General features: G+C 37.8%; 1 protein-coding gene across 1 annotated transcript in view; it reads right to left on the reverse strand.

Moving 5' to 3' along the window:
- The window catches only part of col24a1 (collagen type XXIV alpha 1), a 73,420-nt gene extending 55,220 nt beyond the window's left edge, over positions 1-18,200 (reverse strand). The window contains exons 1-3 of the mRNA XM_087785367.1: positions 17,688-18,200; positions 6,550-6,620; positions 2,869-4,166 (exon numbers count right to left, since the gene is read on the reverse strand). Coding sequence (XP_087641493.1) covers positions 2,869-4,166; positions 6,550-6,620; positions 17,688-17,740 — 1,422 coding nt within the window. The 5' untranslated portion in view covers positions 17,741-18,200. The remainder of the gene's footprint in view (positions 1-2,868; positions 4,167-6,549; positions 6,621-17,687) is intronic.
- Between the last annotated feature and the right edge of the window lie 2,894 nt (positions 18,201-21,094).

Consider the following 21,094-nt stretch of genomic DNA (forward strand, 5'->3'; position numbering starts at 1 on the left):
TTGAGTGAGTGGGGAAGAAAAAAAATGAAAGGCAGTTAATAACAAGCAATAACATGCAGGTGACTGCCCCTGCCCCCACTGTTTAAGAGCATGCTTTACAACATAGAGATCTGAGAAGTTGAGAAAGGTTCTCAAGTGCAAGAAATCTATTAGATAATCTCTAGGATTGACAATGATCCCGAGCTTCCTTACTAACTCTATTTTAATACATTTTTACCATTTCTGATTTCTGATGGATTTTGTAACGCACACAATCCACCTGAACTTACTCTCTTCTCTCCTTCCCCTGTTTCTTTTTGGGTAATATGTATATGTTTTCCTTTCTATCATTTTTGGTATTTCTATTTCTATTCTTTAGAGCCGTACTAAGTCAAACATGATTTACATGGTCAACGCATGTTATTTTAGCTAGATTTTTATGAAGTTTTTAAGGTCCTCTTGTTTCATACCAGACCTACACACAGAGTTTTTTGATTGGTAGAAGCCAAATAGAATTGTTGTTAACAAAACACATCAGATGTCTTTTTGCTGTTAAATATGTTTTTTTAATTATTAGATTTTTTTTTATTATATTGGATTTTGTAATAATATTGTGCAATAATATTGTTTGTTATGAAATCTCAATTAACTCTGTGTTTGTTCTCTTCTAAGCCTCTGAATAATTGTTGATATTGATGATCAATGTTCCTTATCTTGTGTTAAAAACTGGCATCTTTCTACTTCACAATATCAACATTAACATTCATTTATTTTGATTTGAGGTCACCATCAGACGGCCTCTTAAAATGAGTTTGCAGGGGTCGGATGAGTTTGACAAACTATTGTCACTGCAGTCCTGCAGCATCTTATTACCCTTTAAGATCACGTTAAAAAGTCTCGTCAACAAGTCAACTGCACACTCACCCTAAAACTACACACCTCAACAGATTCATGTCATTCATCAGCTCCTAAGACCAACTCTTCCTCTCTACTTGATTAAAGTGACCTTGCCCTCCTCCTTTCTCCATCATTAAAAATGTATTTTATTCAAATGTTTTCAAACCTAAATGACTCACAACAGACTTCAATCATGATGTAGAAGCAAGTGCACGAAGTTTGAGTTGCTGAGAATGACAGAGACTGTTCTCTTCTTGTAAATAGTTCTTTGTTAGGTTCTCAGGGATCTTTGTTACTGATTGAGCAACAACAGGGACTTTAAAATTAGTTGTATTGTTCTTAGGCCAATTCTTTTAACAAGCAGCTGTTGGTTTATCATTATGAATGAAGTTTAAACTAAAGGAAGTACTCATCATTCATGCAGGTGTCGATCAATTGGATTATCGGCAGCTGCCGTTTATTGGGATGACAGAACCTTCAGAGTTTGTGTGAATGTTATTTAAGACAATATTTTGTAGAACAAATCTCCTTGTTCTACTATGTGGATTTCATTATGGCACACAGATCGCAGCGTTAAAAAAAAACATGTGATGAGCAGACAATAGATTAGTATTCACATTCTACATTAAACGTGTCAGTTCTATGCACATGGACCAAATGTTACACGGATTTCAATGGAGACACAATCCATCTGAAGATTAAAGTCTCATCGTTAACACTAGTTTACTGAGTGAGATTTGAATCTGTTTTAACACAAATGAAGAACCGGGCACTACATACGTTCACTGGCACCCAACAAGTTCTCACAAGGAAAAAAGGGCCAAATCTAATAAACACTTACTTAACATGCCAAAATGAAGAGAGAACATTACTAGGTGTTTTATTTTAGAACATGTGTGGCTGAAGTTAAAAATAGATTGTAAGGCAGACATCAAACTGACAAAATCAAGGGATTATTTAGTATTAAAGTATTAATTGTTATTAAGTAAGAATGAAAGATGATTCAAGATAAACTAGTTTTTCTCTCTTGGGATGAGAACCTGCCACCTGACTACTGATGCTGATCAAATGCAACTTTATTCTATGGGGTTGGGCTTCATAATAAAAGAATAACCATGACCTTCGAGGGGGAAAATACATCGCTGATAAGAGAGGTTAGTAAACAGTTCACAGATTAAGAAACAAAGAAAGACAAAGTTTGACTCCCACACATGGAAACTGTGAGTAAACGACTTTGTTCACCACAACAGAGCCCACATGAATCGAGCCGTTGATCTGGTGGAATGTTAAAGCCGTTAGAACTAAATTGACACAAAATCAGTTGCTTAAAAACGATTTTTATAGGAAGTGATGGAGAACATGTTGATTAAGTCTGATTCTATAAAAATACAACTATAAACTATCAAGTATCACATCAAAGTGACATCCTAATTCATTTCAGTTCAAGTTTATATCCGTTTACTTAAACTGTAACAGCCCAAAAATCATGTCTTGAATTGCTAAGACATGAATTGTGATTTAAGGGAAATAGACTGTAGGCTAGACTTCAAATGTTGTCTTTATTTTTTGGCTCTTAAAACAGGTTAAGACAACAGAATAAAAAGTTGAAAATTATTTCTAGTCAGAACAAGGCAGACTGCCATTGAATATTCCATGACATTCCGCTTACATCATTGAACTGGACTAAGGATCTGAACTGGAATCAAACACGTTTCAACATCCAGCAGGTTTTTGCACTCGTTTAACAGACCAAGTGCCTGGAAGTATTTCAGTTTATTTTTCAACAACCCATACCTCCATGGAAAAGGAGAGCTGTTCTGACATGTCATCGCCACTAAATCAACGCAACAGTCTGCCAATTCTTTTTTTTAATTTCCCAGGCATTTATCAAGTGGAACATTTAAAGCTGCTCCTGTAGTGTGATAATAATAAATTATCTTTCAGTGACTTTAATTAAACTTTTCATACCTGACCAACAACATAGACACTTACCGGAGGACCGCTGTCTCCTTTGGGACCGTTTTCATATTCGTAGTCATAGAAGAAATCTGGGTCGTCGTATCCATAATCGTACCCTCCGCCATCTTCATAGCTGCCATTCGGATCAAGACTTTCCACGGGCTCAACCGGATTTTCTCGGTACAAAGTGGTGCCATTTTGCCTCCAATGAGTCTCGGAAAACTGCTTAACAAGTGGTCCAAAGCTGGAATGCCTTGAATTTGAGTTGTTTTTAACGTCTTCCTTCACTTGATGTTGCCTGACGGGGGAAATCAGACCCGGGGTCACATCCACAATCGCAAACACTCCACTTCCTCCTTCACTGTTGGTCTCATTCTGTTCAGGGTAGTTTGGGGGATAAGTTACTTGGTGTATTTTATTTTGAGACGTTGTTTTGCTTTGCTTGACATCCTGAACATCTTGTAAGCTGACTGCAGCTGTAGACAGATTATCAGGCTCAACTGAGGAGACAGTGGAGTGAATGACTAGTTCGGAACTTGAGATGTGACTGATGTCTTCCAGACCACCTGTAGATACGTTCCCTGGCTCAGTAGATGTTAAAGGAGTCTGAAGAGTCGTGGATATTCCAACTTCTAACAGTAAAGAAGATTGAGTAAGTAGATCGGTAACCTTGGTATCCAAACCTGGATTCATCGTGGGCAATCGGTAAGTGTCGGCCAGCCGGCACTGTTTTTTAAGGTAGTTGCAGTAGTGTGCAGCGGCTTGTGCTGAGGAATAAATGTCCAGTTGGCAGACCCGACCACTGAATGGCACTGCTTTGGAGTTCATTCTTCCCAAAGTGAAGACGTTCACAGAGTCCCACAGCGTCTGAGATCTGCTCAGCGTCTGCTCCCTGTAATGCACGGCTCCACAATCCGCATAGAAGGACACAGAGTGTGCATGAACCCCAATTGAAAACGAATGCTGGCGTCCATCTTGCCAGTTGTAGGAGAAGTAGATGGAGGCCTTGTCTGCGGTGTAAACCACCACTCTGCGAGGCAGCAGCTGGATTCCAAACAGAAGTCTGTCCCTGCTATCTCTGACACTAAAAAGAAAGGCATTGTTTGCTCTCCAGGAGCTCAAGCTAACAACAATGGAGAACTCTACACCAATGTCGGGGGGGAGCAGACTTGGAACAAGAGCCTCGTAAAAAGAGTTTGAGTCAAGAATGATTCCATATCCAGAATGTGGAGTGTTCAGAGACGAAAAACTGGTGTGAGTAGTGGTCCCTTCGTAGGAATCGTGTCTGCTGCTCGGAGCTGTGAGCCCCAATCGAGAGAGGATATCCACTCCTAAGAGATACAAGAGAGGATTGGATTAGAAGATATTCAGAGGTCTATATATTCATTAGCCATATATTCAGATTTTACTAATCATTTATATGCATCGTTTTTGTTAAACTCATATTAAGACGATCACCCCACAAGATGCAGGTTCATTCACAAAAACTTGAAGCTGTATGAACTAAGCCATCTAATAATCAAGCCACTTACAATAGACAAGACTTTTTATTAAAGAGCTACAGTAGGTTGCATCTGCATCAGGGAGATATTCAAGTGGTCACACTGGTGAAAAGTGAAGCTGATGTTGCCACATTTCTTCTGGACAAGTAAGAGAACATTTCTGTCTTTACGAATTCAGTATATCACCTGTTGGTGGTTCGCTTTTTGTTACTGTTTAAGTATGCCCATACTAGAGGTTGAAAAACTAGACAAATGAAAACGCTGTTTCACCGTCAGAATATTACGATTGTTATAGTATTTTTTTTACAATAGCTTTTTATTTATTTTAAGTTGTAATGCAACACACATGTTGCTGAATCTCACACAAGCAACGTTTTCTACCTATGTCACCTTCAGATGAGAGAAACATACAGAACTAAGCAATATTTAGAAATATCTCATAAAAAGGTTTTTTTGTTTGTTTTAAATTCTCAAAATAAACCTTTTCCTACTTTAATTCAGAATCTTTTGAGAATCATTAGAGGACAATTGAGAATTTAATTTACTGAAGCTTGCCCCAAAATCATGCATTAAGACAGTGATCTCTTAATTGCCTTCTTGTTAGTCAGTAAAAAAAAATCAAAATGTGTCCCTAAGTTATGCACCTATAGTGCACATAAGAATATGGTAATCAAATAAAGGAATATTTTTTTCCATGTTGTAGAGTCATGAGAAACTGCTTCAAGGTATCACAATCATTTTCCATCACCTGCAGGTAAATTGTTCAAAAAATAAGTCGTTCAATGGTGAAGGATTGCTAGCAAGTATTTCTTGCAGGTACAGATTCACAGAGATATTGAAAGACTGATAGTTGTCCTTGAGGGCAACAGGTCACACACGCAGGTGCGGAGCTGTGAATGTTCCAGAGAAACGTTGGATTCATGTTAATATCGATGACAAGTGACCTGACAAATCTGTTTATAATCATGAAATGTGATACATGTACAGCAGCAGAAAGTTAAAAACTATGAGTATGATGAGAACATCAGCAGAGCATATCCCCTCCACCAAAAAATGTTTGCATTTTGAAAATGAAAGCGATTGAATTATAGTGTAATTAAATGCGATACATTCTTTCAGGGTCAGTGGGCAAGTTTGTGGAAAAATTGGTTGACTCTTAATGTTTATTTCTCACAGTACAGTACAATGCCTGCTATGACAGACGCTAACCTCCTTTATCCTACAATAATATTCTCTAAGCTTATAAAACTGGCTTATTCACTGTAACTCTTGTTTCCATGTTTGTAGTTCCCCTTAAAACCTTCACTTTTGTACCTCTCAATACAATAAGATATATGGTTAAAAAACAGCAATGTAGTGTAGTAATTAACCTTATAATTATAAAAATCAGCAATATCTGTAATAGGCACAGTAGTAGAAGAACTGAATCAGCTGCTGATCATAGCATGCATGCATTTTCTTGAAATTCTTCGCCCAAGGAGGTGTCAGCATGAATTCCAATTAACCTGAGTCATATGTGAAGACAGGCTGCTCTTGCACTCAACTGGGTTTTATCGAGGGTTAAGATATAAATTAGGACCTCCCTCTTGTGCGACATGAGGATGTAAATGGCTGTCAAGTGATTAATATGATTTTAATCTGTCTTTAAATAAACCTCGATCAACTGCATGAGATCACCTTATCCTATGCATCTCATCACCTGAGGTGCAGCTTGAGAGAGAGAGGGGGTTCATCTTGCTTCCTGTCAGACCAACCAGTGTACTTCCTCTGAAGTGTCACCTGTTTGATTTTGAATTTTTGCTGGGTACATCCTGATAGGCCAGGACAGAGATAAGGACGAGGACAAAAGTCGAGGGAAGCGAAGCAGCAGCAAAGATTTTAAAGGCATTTAGTCTATGCCTGCTGACAAGCACAGACATGTAATGGGAAAGGTTAAAGAAGAAAAGGTAAAGCAAAGGTTCTTCTCACAACCCAGCTGCTAGAGGACACGTGAGCACCTGTCAAAATATGAATATAATATTTTTTTTTGTTTTTGAATTACTTATATTTTATACTGCATCAACCAAATTATTTTTCTTTTGAATGGGTAGTGTTATTATTTATAACAATTAAAATAAGGTTAACTAAATGTATAACTGGTAAAAAAAAAACTGCTCTTTTTATGACACATTATTACAAAGTATATGACTAACACTCATTTAAAAAAGCATACCTTGGACCAGGTGACTGTCTTCTACAGAGGGTACTGCTGAGCATACTGACAGGAGCAGGAGAAGGTTCCACCTGGAAACAAGAAGAAAACAATAAGAAAAAAATACAAAAACTCAACTCAACAAATGTGTTTTACCCAGAAACAAGTGTGAACTAAAAGGGTATATATCCCAAGAAAATAGTCATTTTAATGTTATTAAACAACTCATTATTAAAAAAGTCTGTGGAATCTTTGTTTTGTATATGTCTCATAAAACCCAAAAACATTAGAATAAATCTCTGTCATACAATAAATTACATAAAGGGAGGTGAATGTAAAACATATTTTATGTCATTTATACACAAATTCAGATTTAACCATACCACAAAAATAAGCAGTTTCCAGATCCAGAACATGCCTAAATCAGTTGGAAAGTCATGCATTTAATAGTTACTAAATATATTTGTTGTAAGTTTCCAAAACTTAAAAAAAAAAGATCTATAGCATATAGCAAAATAGCCTCACCTATAGTTATGTAAATTAAGATGCACAGTTCCATATTTTTTCGCTTCTCTTGGTACCTAATTTAACAAATACGATATTGATATTATTCCCATCTAATACCACAGCTTACTTGCTTTAACTTGATCATCCTTGTTGTTGATTGTGGATAGAAAAGAAAAAAGAAAGTCAGGAAAAGAAAGAAAAACCTAAAATAAAATAAATTGACTTCAATAGTCAATATTTATTGAATCCAAAACATCCAGCTCCAGATGTGATATTCATCAACAACTTTATTTTATAATAAAAAGTTAAATAATTATATCAATGCCGAATTCTGTCCATTTGTGTTTGACAGGTAAACCCCTGACAATCATATAATCTCCCTGGCAGAGGTAATAAACAAGTTGTCGAGGATATTAAGTTAGTGTTTGTTCTTTCCTACATAGCCAGTTACTGAATCAATTTTAAAAAATAAACCCAAAATTTGAATAGAGTAAGCTCAGAATCGTTTGCTTATTCAGCATTTAAATGATAATTATTTGTGAGAATAATACATTCTGTCAATACCAATTGGCTGCTATAGTGGCCTTGACCTTATTTGACCTTATTTATTGCTTTGACCCATGACTTCTACCCATGTGTGATGTCATTATTCACACAAAGTGTGCTTACAACACAGGTGGAGTGTGTCGTACCGCTTTAAATAAACTTGAACAAAAGCAGATCCTGCCTGACCTCACCTCTCGGTGGCCCCTTCGCCACATAAATACGAAATGGTTTTATTGGCAAGAAGTATTTTTAAATACAAGAAACACCTGTTTTCTCTCCCAAAATACGTTTCATAGTCCACACACAACCCACTCGACAATAAATATAAAACATAAGGATAAGGTTGTGGGTTGAAAACAGATGTTCGGCTTGTGGGAATAAGAAGTGTTACTATGTTAGTTTCTTAATCACTCCAAATATTCAACCTTTTTCTTTTAAACCTAAAACTGTTAATGATAATACAAGTACACTTCCATGTTCTTTGATTATTATTATAAAGACTTTTGTTTTTAGAATGAAGTAAACTTAATCAACGGACACACTCATTTATATACCCTCTTAAAAAGCATGTAGGCTGCTGGTGCTCATTACAGCCACTACTGGTGTGAGGCAGGAGAACCCAGGAACCGTCCATCAGAACAAACATACAGAAAAGCTGGACAACCAATTACACTGCTGCAGACATTTTTTTGATGCTTTGGGATGGACCAAATCTTCCACTACCAACCAATATCCAACCACCTCAGGTTAAACCTTGTGAATAGCCAGAGCGACTCAAGCAAGATGCAGCGGATGACACAAATCAGACGAGCAGCTCCTTTTCACATTTACCTTGAGGGGCCTGACTGTCTCGGTGTCCAGTTCCATAACAAAAAAGTTGTCAATGTTAAATGAAGGTGTAAGGGTTTTTTGGGAGGTAGTGGGGGGGCTGGAAATTCATCCATCAATTTTCGGACCCCCTTGTCAACACAAACCTCCTCCAGCTCTTCTGAAAGAATACCAGTGAGTTCTCAGGTCAGCTAAGAGATCTACCTCAAAGGTACGTCTTGGGTCAGCCCAGGACATACCTGCCCTTTCACCATAAATTTCGATGAATCCCATCCATGTCATGTCAACTCACAAGAAGGTTCAGAGTCAAAACGCCAGCTGATTGTGTGAAGAAGCAGCTGCTGTTCCTCAGAGTTTCTTAGAGAAGAGTCTGTTTAAGCCACTTGAATTCTGTCTAATACGTGATGAGGAATAAAAAATATAAATGACTTTTGTCACATACTGTATGTCAAACTTATTTTCCATTTTAAGTGGCCTGCAATAGCTTCAAAATCAAATTACTTTAATGCAACAGAAAACTCACTGCAATCCATGTTGATATTGTGACCAACCAAGACTATAGAATGAGTAGTAATATTAGTTTGAACTCTCAAATGTTGTTCGTGGCTCTCTAAGATCTTCAGTGTTTACCATGTAGATGGAAACCAAAACAATATTGTAGTATTATTTGTTTGTGTATGTTTGTGCTTTTAGGAGAAAATCATAGGTCTGATGTGTAATAACTAACACAAGTCATGCAAGATGCTGTGTGCAAAATTAGCTTTCAAAACTAAAAAGGGTTACACAGAGATGCAAGAGACCATCCATCCACCCATCCATCCCCTAGGCTGTCCTCCTTACATATCCTTTTCATTTAACTAAATGAAACTTTTTTTTTTACTGTCTTTCTATTTTTACTTACATTGTTACTACATATTGAAGACACAGAGGTTTAAAGATAAACATTTTCAATAACAAAGACATAACAGGATTTTTTACGAGGCTGGAATAAAGATTAGAAACAAAAAGAAAGTGTTGATGTCCAAACAAAATGAAAACAAAGGGGTTAACTAATAAACAACAAACACCAGGAGGTCTTGTCACCTGCTTTCCATCAAGCAAGTGGTGCGAAATTCCAAGAAGTGGACCACAAACTTGTGCCTTAGAGACGAAAGAGGGAAACAAAAGGAAATAAATTGAATTCGTCTCTTGTCCGGAGAGCAAAAGCCTGACATTTATGAGGCAATGTGTGGCTGGTTCTGTTTAAATTTGGCATGGTTTACAAAGCAGACCTAAAAAACTCACTCAAGATTCCCCATTAGAGCGTCAAGTGGGGCCATCTGATGCTGATTCAGACATCTCTTTCTGTCGGTCACCCGGTTCAAAGCTATTTAAGGGGCTTCTGGTGCGTGTCGTCACCTCTAGCATGGGAATATTCTAGCTCTGAAAATGTGGTCAATCGTTCACACATTTGAAAGAGAGATATCCTGGCTAATGAAGCTCTTTCAGCAAAAAGAATATAATGAATCCGAAGACAAAGTGACAGCACACTATGACATGCTTCTCAGTCCCTACAGTTAATGGGAAAGTGGTCTGAAAGCAAGACAAAGCTCCCCAAACACTGCTCTGTTGACAAAGGGAAATACCACTATGTGGGGAGTGGGTGTCATGTCAAGACTATAAATAATCACAACTCAAAAACCCTCCTCTGAATCCATTCAATCCCACTGTAACAGATCTTTGCCTGTCTGCCCTCGAAATGAGCTCGGATCTCCAACAATGATTCTTTCAGCCGAGTAAACGGGAAGGTAATGTGCTCAATTTGACTTGGCATATACCAGCAGACCCTCTTAAGTTATGTTTGCAATCCCCCATAAGCAAAAGAGGAGCAACAGTCTGATACCCGTCAGGTTGCGACTTTAGCAAGTTCCCTGTATGTTGTTTACATGTCTAATTTGGCAGACAGCTTTACAGATCCATTAGCAGCAACCAAGCATGGGAATCTGCTATCCTGCTTAAACAAGCCTGAAATGTTTAAGTCGCTGACGGAATAAGTGGAAGGCTGTTTGAGGAGAAACAAAACCACGTCTGAAGCCAGCTCAACTTAAGCACTTGGGAGAGGGTAGTTGAAACTATGACGGAATAAAACCTGATTAGTATAAAAGTAAATGTTTAAACGTTTCAGGAATGACAGTGTTCCAAACAAAGAGTTTTCACATGATGACAAAGCTTGTCTGGCCTCGTTCCACTGCAGTCAAGTTTAAAATATGTTGGAACTCATTTTGATTTAATTATTCCCAAGTTTTACATAATGAATAATTCAATATATTTTCACACATTAAAACAAAGTCATACAAATACTTGCCTCATTTGTATCCACGTTTGGTTAAGTATACTCTAAGATGTAACACAAAATGAACATGCACACAAATTATCAATATCTACATTTAACCTGAAAGAAAAGAAATGGGGAGAAAAAAGGAAAAGGAACACGGATCTGAAAATACAAACAACAATCATATCTAAATGCACCCAGCAATTGCACACCAACCCACCCATTTTTGGCCATAATATTGAATTTTATTTAAAGATTGTTTCAAGGGCACACACGATCATCTGACTAGTTATCTATCATGTAGTCTGCATGACTATTGTAGCAATGAAATAAATCAAATATATAAAATATGAAGAAATATTAAGTTGTCTTCTTGTCATCAGGTCAATGGGAAATGTGCTGTAAGTGCGGCAAAAGCCACCTAAGAGAATTCAAATACTTTTAGTCCAATTTCTAGTTTAACCATATATATATAATAAGCTAAGTAAGAGAGGTTTCCTGAATGTAAGCTTTTGTTGTATAATCAGGGGGGGCCAAGGGAAGCACAAAAACCCGTAAAAATAAAGATGATGCCTACATCTAAGAGAATTACCCAACAGATTGTTATGCAGGCTAATTGTATCACAATTAATTAAATAAAATCTGAGGCTCAGGCTCAAGTCATGGAAAACTATATGTTATTTCTACTGAGGTGTGTCCCTAAAGGTACTTCTTCCGATCCTAACCCAAACATTCTTGCATTGAAATACAGAGCTTCTTCTGGCCGGCTTTCAGCTTCAGCACCTGTATCCTGATCATACAGTGACGCCATCTTTTATCTATATGGCCTTTAGGATCTGTTTTTTTCCACACTTACGTGCACTACTGTCAGTCTTCTTTTAGCCAAAGCTATTGTTTCTAAAGATCAAAAATGCTGCATTTTTTCCAGTATTCTTGTTTGTCTGCCGGCTCAAGTCGGTGCCTGGAGTCAAGAGGTCAACCCGGGCCAGAGTAAAGATTGACTGAAACCACAAAACAGCGAGCAGACAAAGAGCTGTGAGTAAACTTCCAGTGGCCTTTATTGGTTTGGCCTTTTCCTGTCGCTGGAGGATCTGCAGATGTTGGTTGGGTTAAATTCAATCACTTGTGCTCCAGACAGGCTAATGTCTCTGGAGTGGGGAAGGTAAGTGTTTGTGGAGGGAAGGTGAACGAGCCGTGATCCTTGTTATGAGATAATAGGACCACAGGAGAAGATAAAAGCTCTGACATCGTCCACCTGAGACAAGAATATTTGACCTTACAGTTCTACAGTTGACTCAAAATAATGCCCTCACTAAGTTTGATGTACTTAACTACTACTTCTATACATCTAGGGTCAGCTAGATTGACGTACACTTCCAAGGTTTCAGTCAGGCCATGGAGGACAAGATCTTCTCCATTTCCAAGGACACATTCTTGGTTGCTGGAAGAAATTCCAGGGATGTGACAACGACACGAAGGAAAGAATCAGATTCTTCTTAATGTTTTACTGTATGCAACCAACAAATACATTATTACATTTTAGCAGCTAAAACTTTCCTGTGGGTGGGACAGCAAAAATACTTTTGGTTTCATCCATTCCATTATCTGACGGGAAAAACAGGATGTTCATTAACTCTCTACAAAATGGTCTAAAAATACAGTAACTAGTTTTACTATCTAACCACATGTGGACAAATCCATGGTATCTGATACTTACTAACAGAACACCAGACAGAAAAGCTACAATGTGAGGTAGTAATTTAACAAATAGGAATTAGCATCCTTTAGGTCTATTTTAAGAGAAGCATTTATCCAGTGGGACAACGTTGGAAACAAAATCTACTTATATTGGCTATTGAATATACATTTGATTAAACATAGAAACACTATAAGATATAAAGACTATAAACAAAAGCTATAAACATTATTTTCGCATATGAAGGACAACGTTGACCAGGAAATATTTAGAATTTAATATAATAAGAGGCCACGAAAGTTGCTTCTTGTAAGCTATACTGTTGGATAGTTATGGCCTGTGTACCAAATCGCGCTCTGGTTTACAGTACACGTTAGGGGCACGTACTTGCCGAGTGTGAAAATTTTGCCATTCGCAGTACTGTCCTAAATCAAACACTGCCGCCCACTACACATTTATCAGAAATAACTTGACAGCTTCTTCTTCTACTACTATTTAACGCTGTTAGCAACTAGCTGTTAGAACCCTATCACCAACTCTTTTCTCCAATCAAAACAAGTTATTTAGTTGTGTTTTATTTTGTTATTACTGTTGTTTTGTGGTCAAATTTAGTTTTCTCAAACATTTACGTCAGTAACTGCTCTGAAGACGCGTCGTAGCTTCCGTTTAGCGTCATCGCCGTCACTAAGCTGGCACTTGTTGAGGGTGGAAGGGTCCATCGATCCACACTCAATTTTCTGGCAATTTGAGAGCTCAAATTGAGTGCTCACACACTTGTGCACTAAATTTTCTCACATTTATAATTGAGACACACTTGTGCACTCAAAATACTAATTGTATGGACACAGCCATGGTTCTAGCAGAATTTCAAGGAACCAGGATGTTTGCTGGTGGCATTCACTATTCCTTGTAGTGCACGTATGGAGAAGGAAGAGAAGCTGAAGATATGGATGAGTGAACAGGAGAAGAATCAATAAAAGCCACTCAAAATGCTCTATTCAATTCAGTCCTCTTAGGTTCGGGATGGGGCAGGTTTGTTCCAACCAGTCGAGCACACATGAGTTAAAGGATCAGTCGACAGCTCAAACAAGCAGCACCTGACTGACAATCAGCGGATTACAGTCTTGAGACACCTGGTTGGTCCTTGACTGGTTGGATCCAAAACATGCACCATTTGAGCCCTTTGAGGACCATTGAGACGACTATGATCTCATGGAAGCAGAACGTGTAAAGGGGAAGCTTATTATGCTGTGATGAATTATTTTAAGCCAGGGGTGCCTATTAGGGGAGGGTCAATCTAAAAAGAGAGTGTAACTGTACTGCATGACAATATAAGAACCTATCACCCATCACCTATCTTCAATAATCTTTCTTTTGTTGCTGAGGCGAAAAGAACATCCCATGTGCCAGCGTCCAGAAGTTATTTTTTGACATAAAGGACAACTAGTGGATCATTTCAAAACAATCCTTGTTCAACATCTAGAGCGCAGCAGATTTTATTTTTAATTAAATACAAGAATTCCAGGGGACTAGATCAACTTGGCATGACCATGTCAAATGTAGTTTACAGCACAGGAGGATGGTTTAGAGACCATGGCAAAACGTTAGGACTCAGATAATAACTTGGTCAGTGAAAGTCTCTAGAAAGGAGAAATCAGAACCTAAAGTGGATAAGTTTGAGAACATGTAAGGAAGACCAGATGGTTCAGATACATGGAAAGAAGAGACCAGCCAGAGCATGGTTTGGTGAAGATGATGGTTGAGGAAGACAACCATCATTGTCAGGTTCATCAATGTGGTTAATGAAAATAAGAAAAGGATGACTGGGAGTGTATCATAGAGTCACAAAAGTACACACAGTGAATTAATTTAGCTACAACAGACTTCACATTGTATATTTCCTCAAGGGAAAGAAAGTAAAAACTAGTTTTCTGGCACCGAAAACAAACTGGCATCTCTTCTGACTTGCCTGGTAACAGGTTGAGGGGCATCAACCTGTCCTCGGGTCCTCGATAAACATGGAAAATCAAGTACTTTACTTTATGATGCAGCACCAATCATCATTTCATGTTTATATATATATAGACATATATACTGTATATATATTAACTTATTGGTCTTGTAGAGGGTACTTTAAATATATTTCTATCAAATGATGATGCATCTATTGTTGCTACCATGAAGGGTTGGGTCTTTTTTCCAAACCAGTTACAACAAGGTAAGTCCTTAAACTACCGTCGGTCTTCTGTTTACTAAATCATCCATGTCTGTGTGTGTTTCTGTGTGAGTGTGTGTGGGTGCATGTGTAGCCCATAGTCGCAGAGTAGCAGACGACTACAACAGTGGATGATTGTGTGCTGCTCAGGAGCCATTTAACCACTGATGCAGGGACACTGAACCAAGCAAAGAGGCCACACTGGCTCCTCAGCTCCTCCACGTGGCTCTCTTTACACTTTCAGAAGCAAAAAAAAAGGTTTTCATTGAAGAACAATCCTCTGTCTACTAACCATGACAGCTCAGCAGAAACCTGCATGCTGGATGTCAGTAATGCACACGTCTATGAGGAATGTGTGTTTAACTAAGCCACGCTAACATTAACTCCCGCCCCCCACAGACCTCCACCCCCAACTCCAAACCTGGGTTCTTCTTTAGCTAGTGTTGCATCTTAGAATTGACATTGTTTCAGCACAAACCTTCCGACCAAAGGTGAATGAATGGACACATGAAGATCATCACATGTTTCGGCTAACTCAACACGATCAAACCCAAGGTCTGGGGGCCAAATCCAACCGACAAGTCACTATTAATTGGACATAACCTGTAAAGTTGGTGTAAAAAAATACTAATTTAAAATGTAACAAACAACCATGAACAACCAACAAAAATGACGATGGTCAAGTGCTTGCTAATTGTTGAAACTATGCTTATTGAAATTAAAGGTTGCTTTTTCTGTTAAGAGACAACAAATAAAACCACTTAAAAGTGAGAAATTAAAGCGTGAAACAGATTAAACAAAAGTCTTGTTCCAAAGCATGCTCTTTCAAAGGATACACGTAGCACTAGTCTAACTGTTGATTCTATGCTCATTGAAATACAAGTTTTTTTCTCTCTCCTTGTTAAGAGACAACAAATACAATGGCTTAAATGGCAACTAATGTGAAAACCTAACCCTCCTGACTTACTCGCATGTTTCAAATGTCTTCCTCTCCATGATACACTAAGTCCTTCATCATCATGATGTTTTGAAGTTATTACTATATAATGTTCTCTGCTGTTATAATATATATATATAAAATGAGATCCTTGGAGGTGGAGACTTACAGGATTGATGACGTGCACTGACAAACCTCAATGTTCGACCAATCACAGCCGAGTGGGTGTGGTTAGGGTAAACAAGATTTTGTCTCCATAAAATACATATTTCAATGGAAGAACAGTACAATAGAGGTCAAGGGACACTTAAATCAACACATTAGTTAAACTTTAAAGCTGAGAAGGTGAAAAAAAATGAAACAGAACTCTTTTTCCAAAGCAAGCATATTCGAAGGCTACATGTAGCACTTTGCTAACTGTGGTATGATATTGATGCCACAGCAGTGAGATTGTGTTGTTTGTTGTTTGTTAGGTCCAGTAGCTTTAAGATGAAAGGAGTTAGAAACACACATGGCTATATGGTCAAGAGATAGCAATGTTTGATGACTGTTGTCCTCTTGATGTTTTAAACCATAAAGAGAATAACTTATTTGTCCGTGGTTGACTTTTTGGTATAACGTATATTGCTTGTGAGGCATAGCCAATATTGAACAATAATGATCATTATAGATTTTATAGTTCCAATTAACTCTATGTTTACTTTCTCTACTTGGTTTCCTTCTCTAACATGGTTAACTTGTCTTGTGTCTTTGCTATATCCGGTTTGCTAACTGAGGTGTCATGTTCTGAAACCCGGATTATTTTTGGTTTTCATTCCAAGACGTCTCAGAAGAAGTGACCGACTACAGAGTCATGCCAAACTCAAACTGTCACAAATTAACTTTCCAAAAACTTAATTTTTGGTCAGTATAGACTCTTAGTTTGAAACAGCTGGTGTGTCCAGTTTCCATGGCATTATCAGACAAACCAATATCACCAAGATGGGAAGAGGAGAACAATGATTCCAACTTAGCGCAAGAACACATGAATGAGCCCATCGATGCATCACCATCTGATTCTATAGAACAATATATGCTACTGCACTTAATTGTTACCATTGTGACCTAAACATCGTCAACCCAGAGTGCAGACTTAATCTATTTAGTTGTCTCCCATTATGTTGTGTAACATCAATTCAGTTTTATTTAAACTTGCGATTCATAACTGTTATCCAAAAGGCAGAACACAGTTTTAAAAATAGATTATTATACCTACATGTGCAACATTCAATTATTGCTACTTAGCTTTTTAAACTTTGTGATGAATTCAGCAGATCTTTGCCATCGCCCAGTATTTTTCCCGCAAAATATTATTTTATTTTTCTGTTATCTAAAAAAAACCACACCTGTCTTTTAAATACTTCTCCTCAATTTTACTATGTGATTTTTATAAAATAAAAATTCTGCATCCTTTTTTGTTTCTTATTCATTACTTTAATTCAGACATTTTTCTGTTCATAATTAGATTTTTGTAATGTCATATCATCATAACTTTCACGTGTCCTTTATGTTACCTTGAAATTTCATTTTTGCATTACTGTTTTTTCATCATGAATACAAATTTGCCATCTGTAATTGAATATTGATAATATTTGAATAGTACTTTCATTTAATTCATTCAAAAATATATATGTATTGTTTTAATTTATTTAAATATCTTGTATGCAGATGTGTAGTGACAACGGTTTTAACTGGAGCATGCTATAACACGTTCTGTTTTGATGCAATAGTGACACTTTAAATACATTCCAAATTTACACTCGAATCTCTAATTCTTTTTATAAGTGCATTAATTTGCGGTCTGTCATCGTTAGTCCATGCACGATGGAAAATGCATCTCCCAGTCTATCTTTGTTGTGTCATTCTATACCGAAAGGTGATTGAAACAACGTGCATCTTTAGAAAAGTATGCAGGCTCGACATTAGGTCCATATGTGCAGCTGGCCTGCAGGCTGCGGCTGATATGAATTACTGGAAATAGACAACGTGAAACAAACAGAAAGTGGATGTTGATAATGAGTTGGCACCAGCAAACTTGCACACATGTCTCACACACTCTCGCTCAAGAGTCACTTACGTTGCTGCCGCGGAAACGTGTCCACTCCTTGTCCGTTGAGCTCCTAAATGCATTTGTATGCATTTGTCCAGGCAGCAGAGATCTGGGTGGAAACAGAATCACACTCGAGGGGATGCCTGCGCATAAGCGAAGCGCTTTTTGGTTCTTGCAGCCAAAAGGAAGCCTGTGCCAACTCAGAGTTTCCACATCGTATCTTGAAGAGGATCTCTCTGAAGATCTCTGTGAGGATCTCTAGATCTGCGCCCCGCCGCGCGCACTCATCCGGCTCTTTCTATCCAAACCGGGGACGCGCAACAGCCGCATCGAGGAGCAGAATACGCGGAGGAGGTTGAGAAACATTCACGGCTCGGTTGGACAGAGAGACTGCTTCTTCCTCCAGAGTCTCCCAGATCTGCGCTTCTCTCCCTCCAGGCGCTGGTTCCTGCTATGTGCCTTGACTTGCACTGATGCAGCAGGAGCGCAATGGAGCCAGAGCTGCTCCTACCAGCTGCTGGTGTTGGGTTTCACCGGCTCCTCGTGACATCACGGACACTGTTGGACCCTTCCTTGTAACGCAGGGCTTTGTTGACACAATAACACACTTCACCTCTTCCATAGTCTTGAACTTAAAGGTGCACTCAGATGTTCTTCAGGTTCTGGTTTTGTTTCATTTAGACATATGTAATAAAATACAAATGTCATGTTTTTTAAACTACATACATTCTTTTAAATATAGCTTCTTTATATTACAATATCGAATGTTAATAAAAGATAATAATAATACAATTAAATCATTAAAGGAACTAAATTGAGTTTATCTGCTGAAGTTATTTGATTATGTGTTGTTTTTTTAACTTGAAATATTCCATACATTTACATGAATTGTCTGATTATAAAGAAAACATTTACAAAAACATCAGATTGAAATCTAAATAAAACTACAAACCTTTTTTTTTAATTGGGAAAAGAGTGTCAGATGAATATCGAAAATGGAATGCATGAGTGTTTACAGAAAATTCTAAAGAAATGAATGATAGATCTTTCCACCAGTCAATAAAAGCTCAGAGAAGAGCTTGCCAAAACTGTCCTTATCTTGTCTATGATAAAATCACATACTAAAAATGAAATGACTGAATATGATCATGTTTTTGTTATTTTAATGCGATTGATTGATTGATTTTGCCTGTACAAACAAGAACATGCTGTATTGAGATGTCACAATCTCACTACATTATCTAATAAAATCAAAGGATTGACATGAATGTATGGTGTAAGTATAATACTTAATAGCAAACCTTCTTTGTCTGCTTTGTGTTGTAATATATTGGTTGAGACAACGTCGTCTACCACTGGGTTTTTCACCATTTAATTTGTTCAAGAGTTATTTTCATACATATTCCACTGAAAAACTTTTCTGTAGTAATGTTGGTTTTAATACAAAATGTATTGCAGGTTGCCAAACTATACAAAATCTAATTGGAAAAACGGTTGATGTGACAGTGGATAAGCTCTCTCGTGATTATTTAGCATTAAAAACATTTTGGAAAATAATGCTTCATGAATAGCTGGTCCTACTTGATTATGTCAGCTGCTTGACCTCGGAAAATGTTTTGTTTTCGAACATTTTAGAGGAATTTTAATTAGTCATTGACTGCTATGACTTTAAATTCTTTTAACATTGCAGGTCCAGTGAGTGAGACAAGTATGACATCAAATCTATCACCACTTTGGTTGAGAACAAGAGCAAATAAAAATAAGTCCATTGGCATGAGACCTGGATGCTTAGCTGGCTTGCAAATTTGTAGTTTCAACTGTTGCACCCATTGAGGTAATTGTAGATATAACTGGCTGTTTTATCAGCAATGAATACTTATTTCAACATATTACATTTGTGTAAATAATTCTGAAGAGATAAACACTCTGTGAATAGATGTAATAGTCTGTGTGCGATTGTACTTGAAGATTTCATCTGGGTTTTTGTTCTCAAGAATTTAGTTTCACTCATGCTACAGGTTGCTAATATGACATGACTGTTTTTTATATGATGCTCACCGATCCATATCGGTAAAGTTTGCAGAATCAGAATCATAGCAGCTATTTTAGAAAACTCCTACCAACTTCCAGCATTCCCAGCCCAGGTTAGCCCAAACAAACAGGGTCCCATGGTCCCCACCACCCCTTTTTTTCTCCCTCCTCCACACATCTGTCAGCCCTGAGCACAGAAGAAGTCCATACGGTTTGCTGTTTGGGGAACTCAGAGATGCCACTTTGAGAAATAACAGCTCTCTCCAGATGGAGGATTTATCAAACAGCAATCCACTAAAATAACCAAACAGCTATCACATATCGACGTCTAAACATGGAACAGCACAAATGAGTTTACTATTCCGCCTCATTTGTGAGAAGAACGGACTTTCTGGCCATGAAACAAAGGTGTGAGCCTTCAGCAGTGGGTCAAGTCATCCAACAGAATCATCCCTGAGGAGGAAACGTGTGCACAGGATGCATTTTTTTCACTTTCCCTCTGTCTTCACCATCAGCGTACATCTCGGTGTAGAAATGCGTCCAGCAGATGTTTCCTCCCACTTCTCAAAATAAGAAACATCATAGATGCCGTTCTTCTTTCCGAAAATTCCCTGGTGCAAATATCCCAACTGAAATCTGTTGACGGTTGAATGTTTACATCCTCTTAAGTTTTCAGTTGACGGAAGCATCCCCTTATAACAAGCATCTCAAATGTTCTTCAGGCGATCAGTGCTTTTCATTACAGCTTGTTTAACAAAATGTTTGTGCCAACATTTCTTATACTGACTTGATAGTATCACTTCTGTAGTAAACTGGGCTAAAGGAATATTGAACCCTGACTCTACCTGATTCAAATCCATTTTATGTTAGACTTCAGTTACAAAAGGAGCGTAGCAGAAACTTGTTGGTTATGGAGCCGCAGACATGACATGGTAAAAAAAAAAGTTGTGACCATGTTCACAAAATAATTTTCTCGTGACCACAAGATAAATATTTTGTAGACACTTTTTTTTTTTTTTAACCATTATGGTCTGGAGCTCTGTAGTTGTGTTTTTAAAACATATTTGCCTGTAAACTGCCAAGAGTCAAAAGTTGCCTTTTACAGTTATCTATGAATGTTCAACGGTAAATGTTCACCGAGCAAACTTTGTTGTCCGTAGTCATCAGCAGTCTAGTAAACCTTAAGATAGTATTAGAAGCTCTGTCACACAATAGGGACTCAAAGTAGAGTCCCTTCTGCAAATTTCCAGAGTTCAGGTCACAAACCTCTGGATTATCAGTATGGCTCTCCGACTGTGACTTTTACCGATGCTGGTGTCACTTTGGTATTCTGAAGGAGCTGGTCATAAATGTCGTTGTTTATTTCCCCCACTCATATAGTTCATAGGCTCCTACTGTGCATT

This window comes from Callionymus lyra, chromosome 2 (assembly GCF_982586985.1).
Source record: "Callionymus lyra chromosome 2, fCalLyr1.hap1.1, whole genome shotgun sequence".
Classification (NCBI taxonomy): Eukaryota; Metazoa; Chordata; class Actinopteri; order Syngnathiformes; family Callionymidae; genus Callionymus; species Callionymus lyra.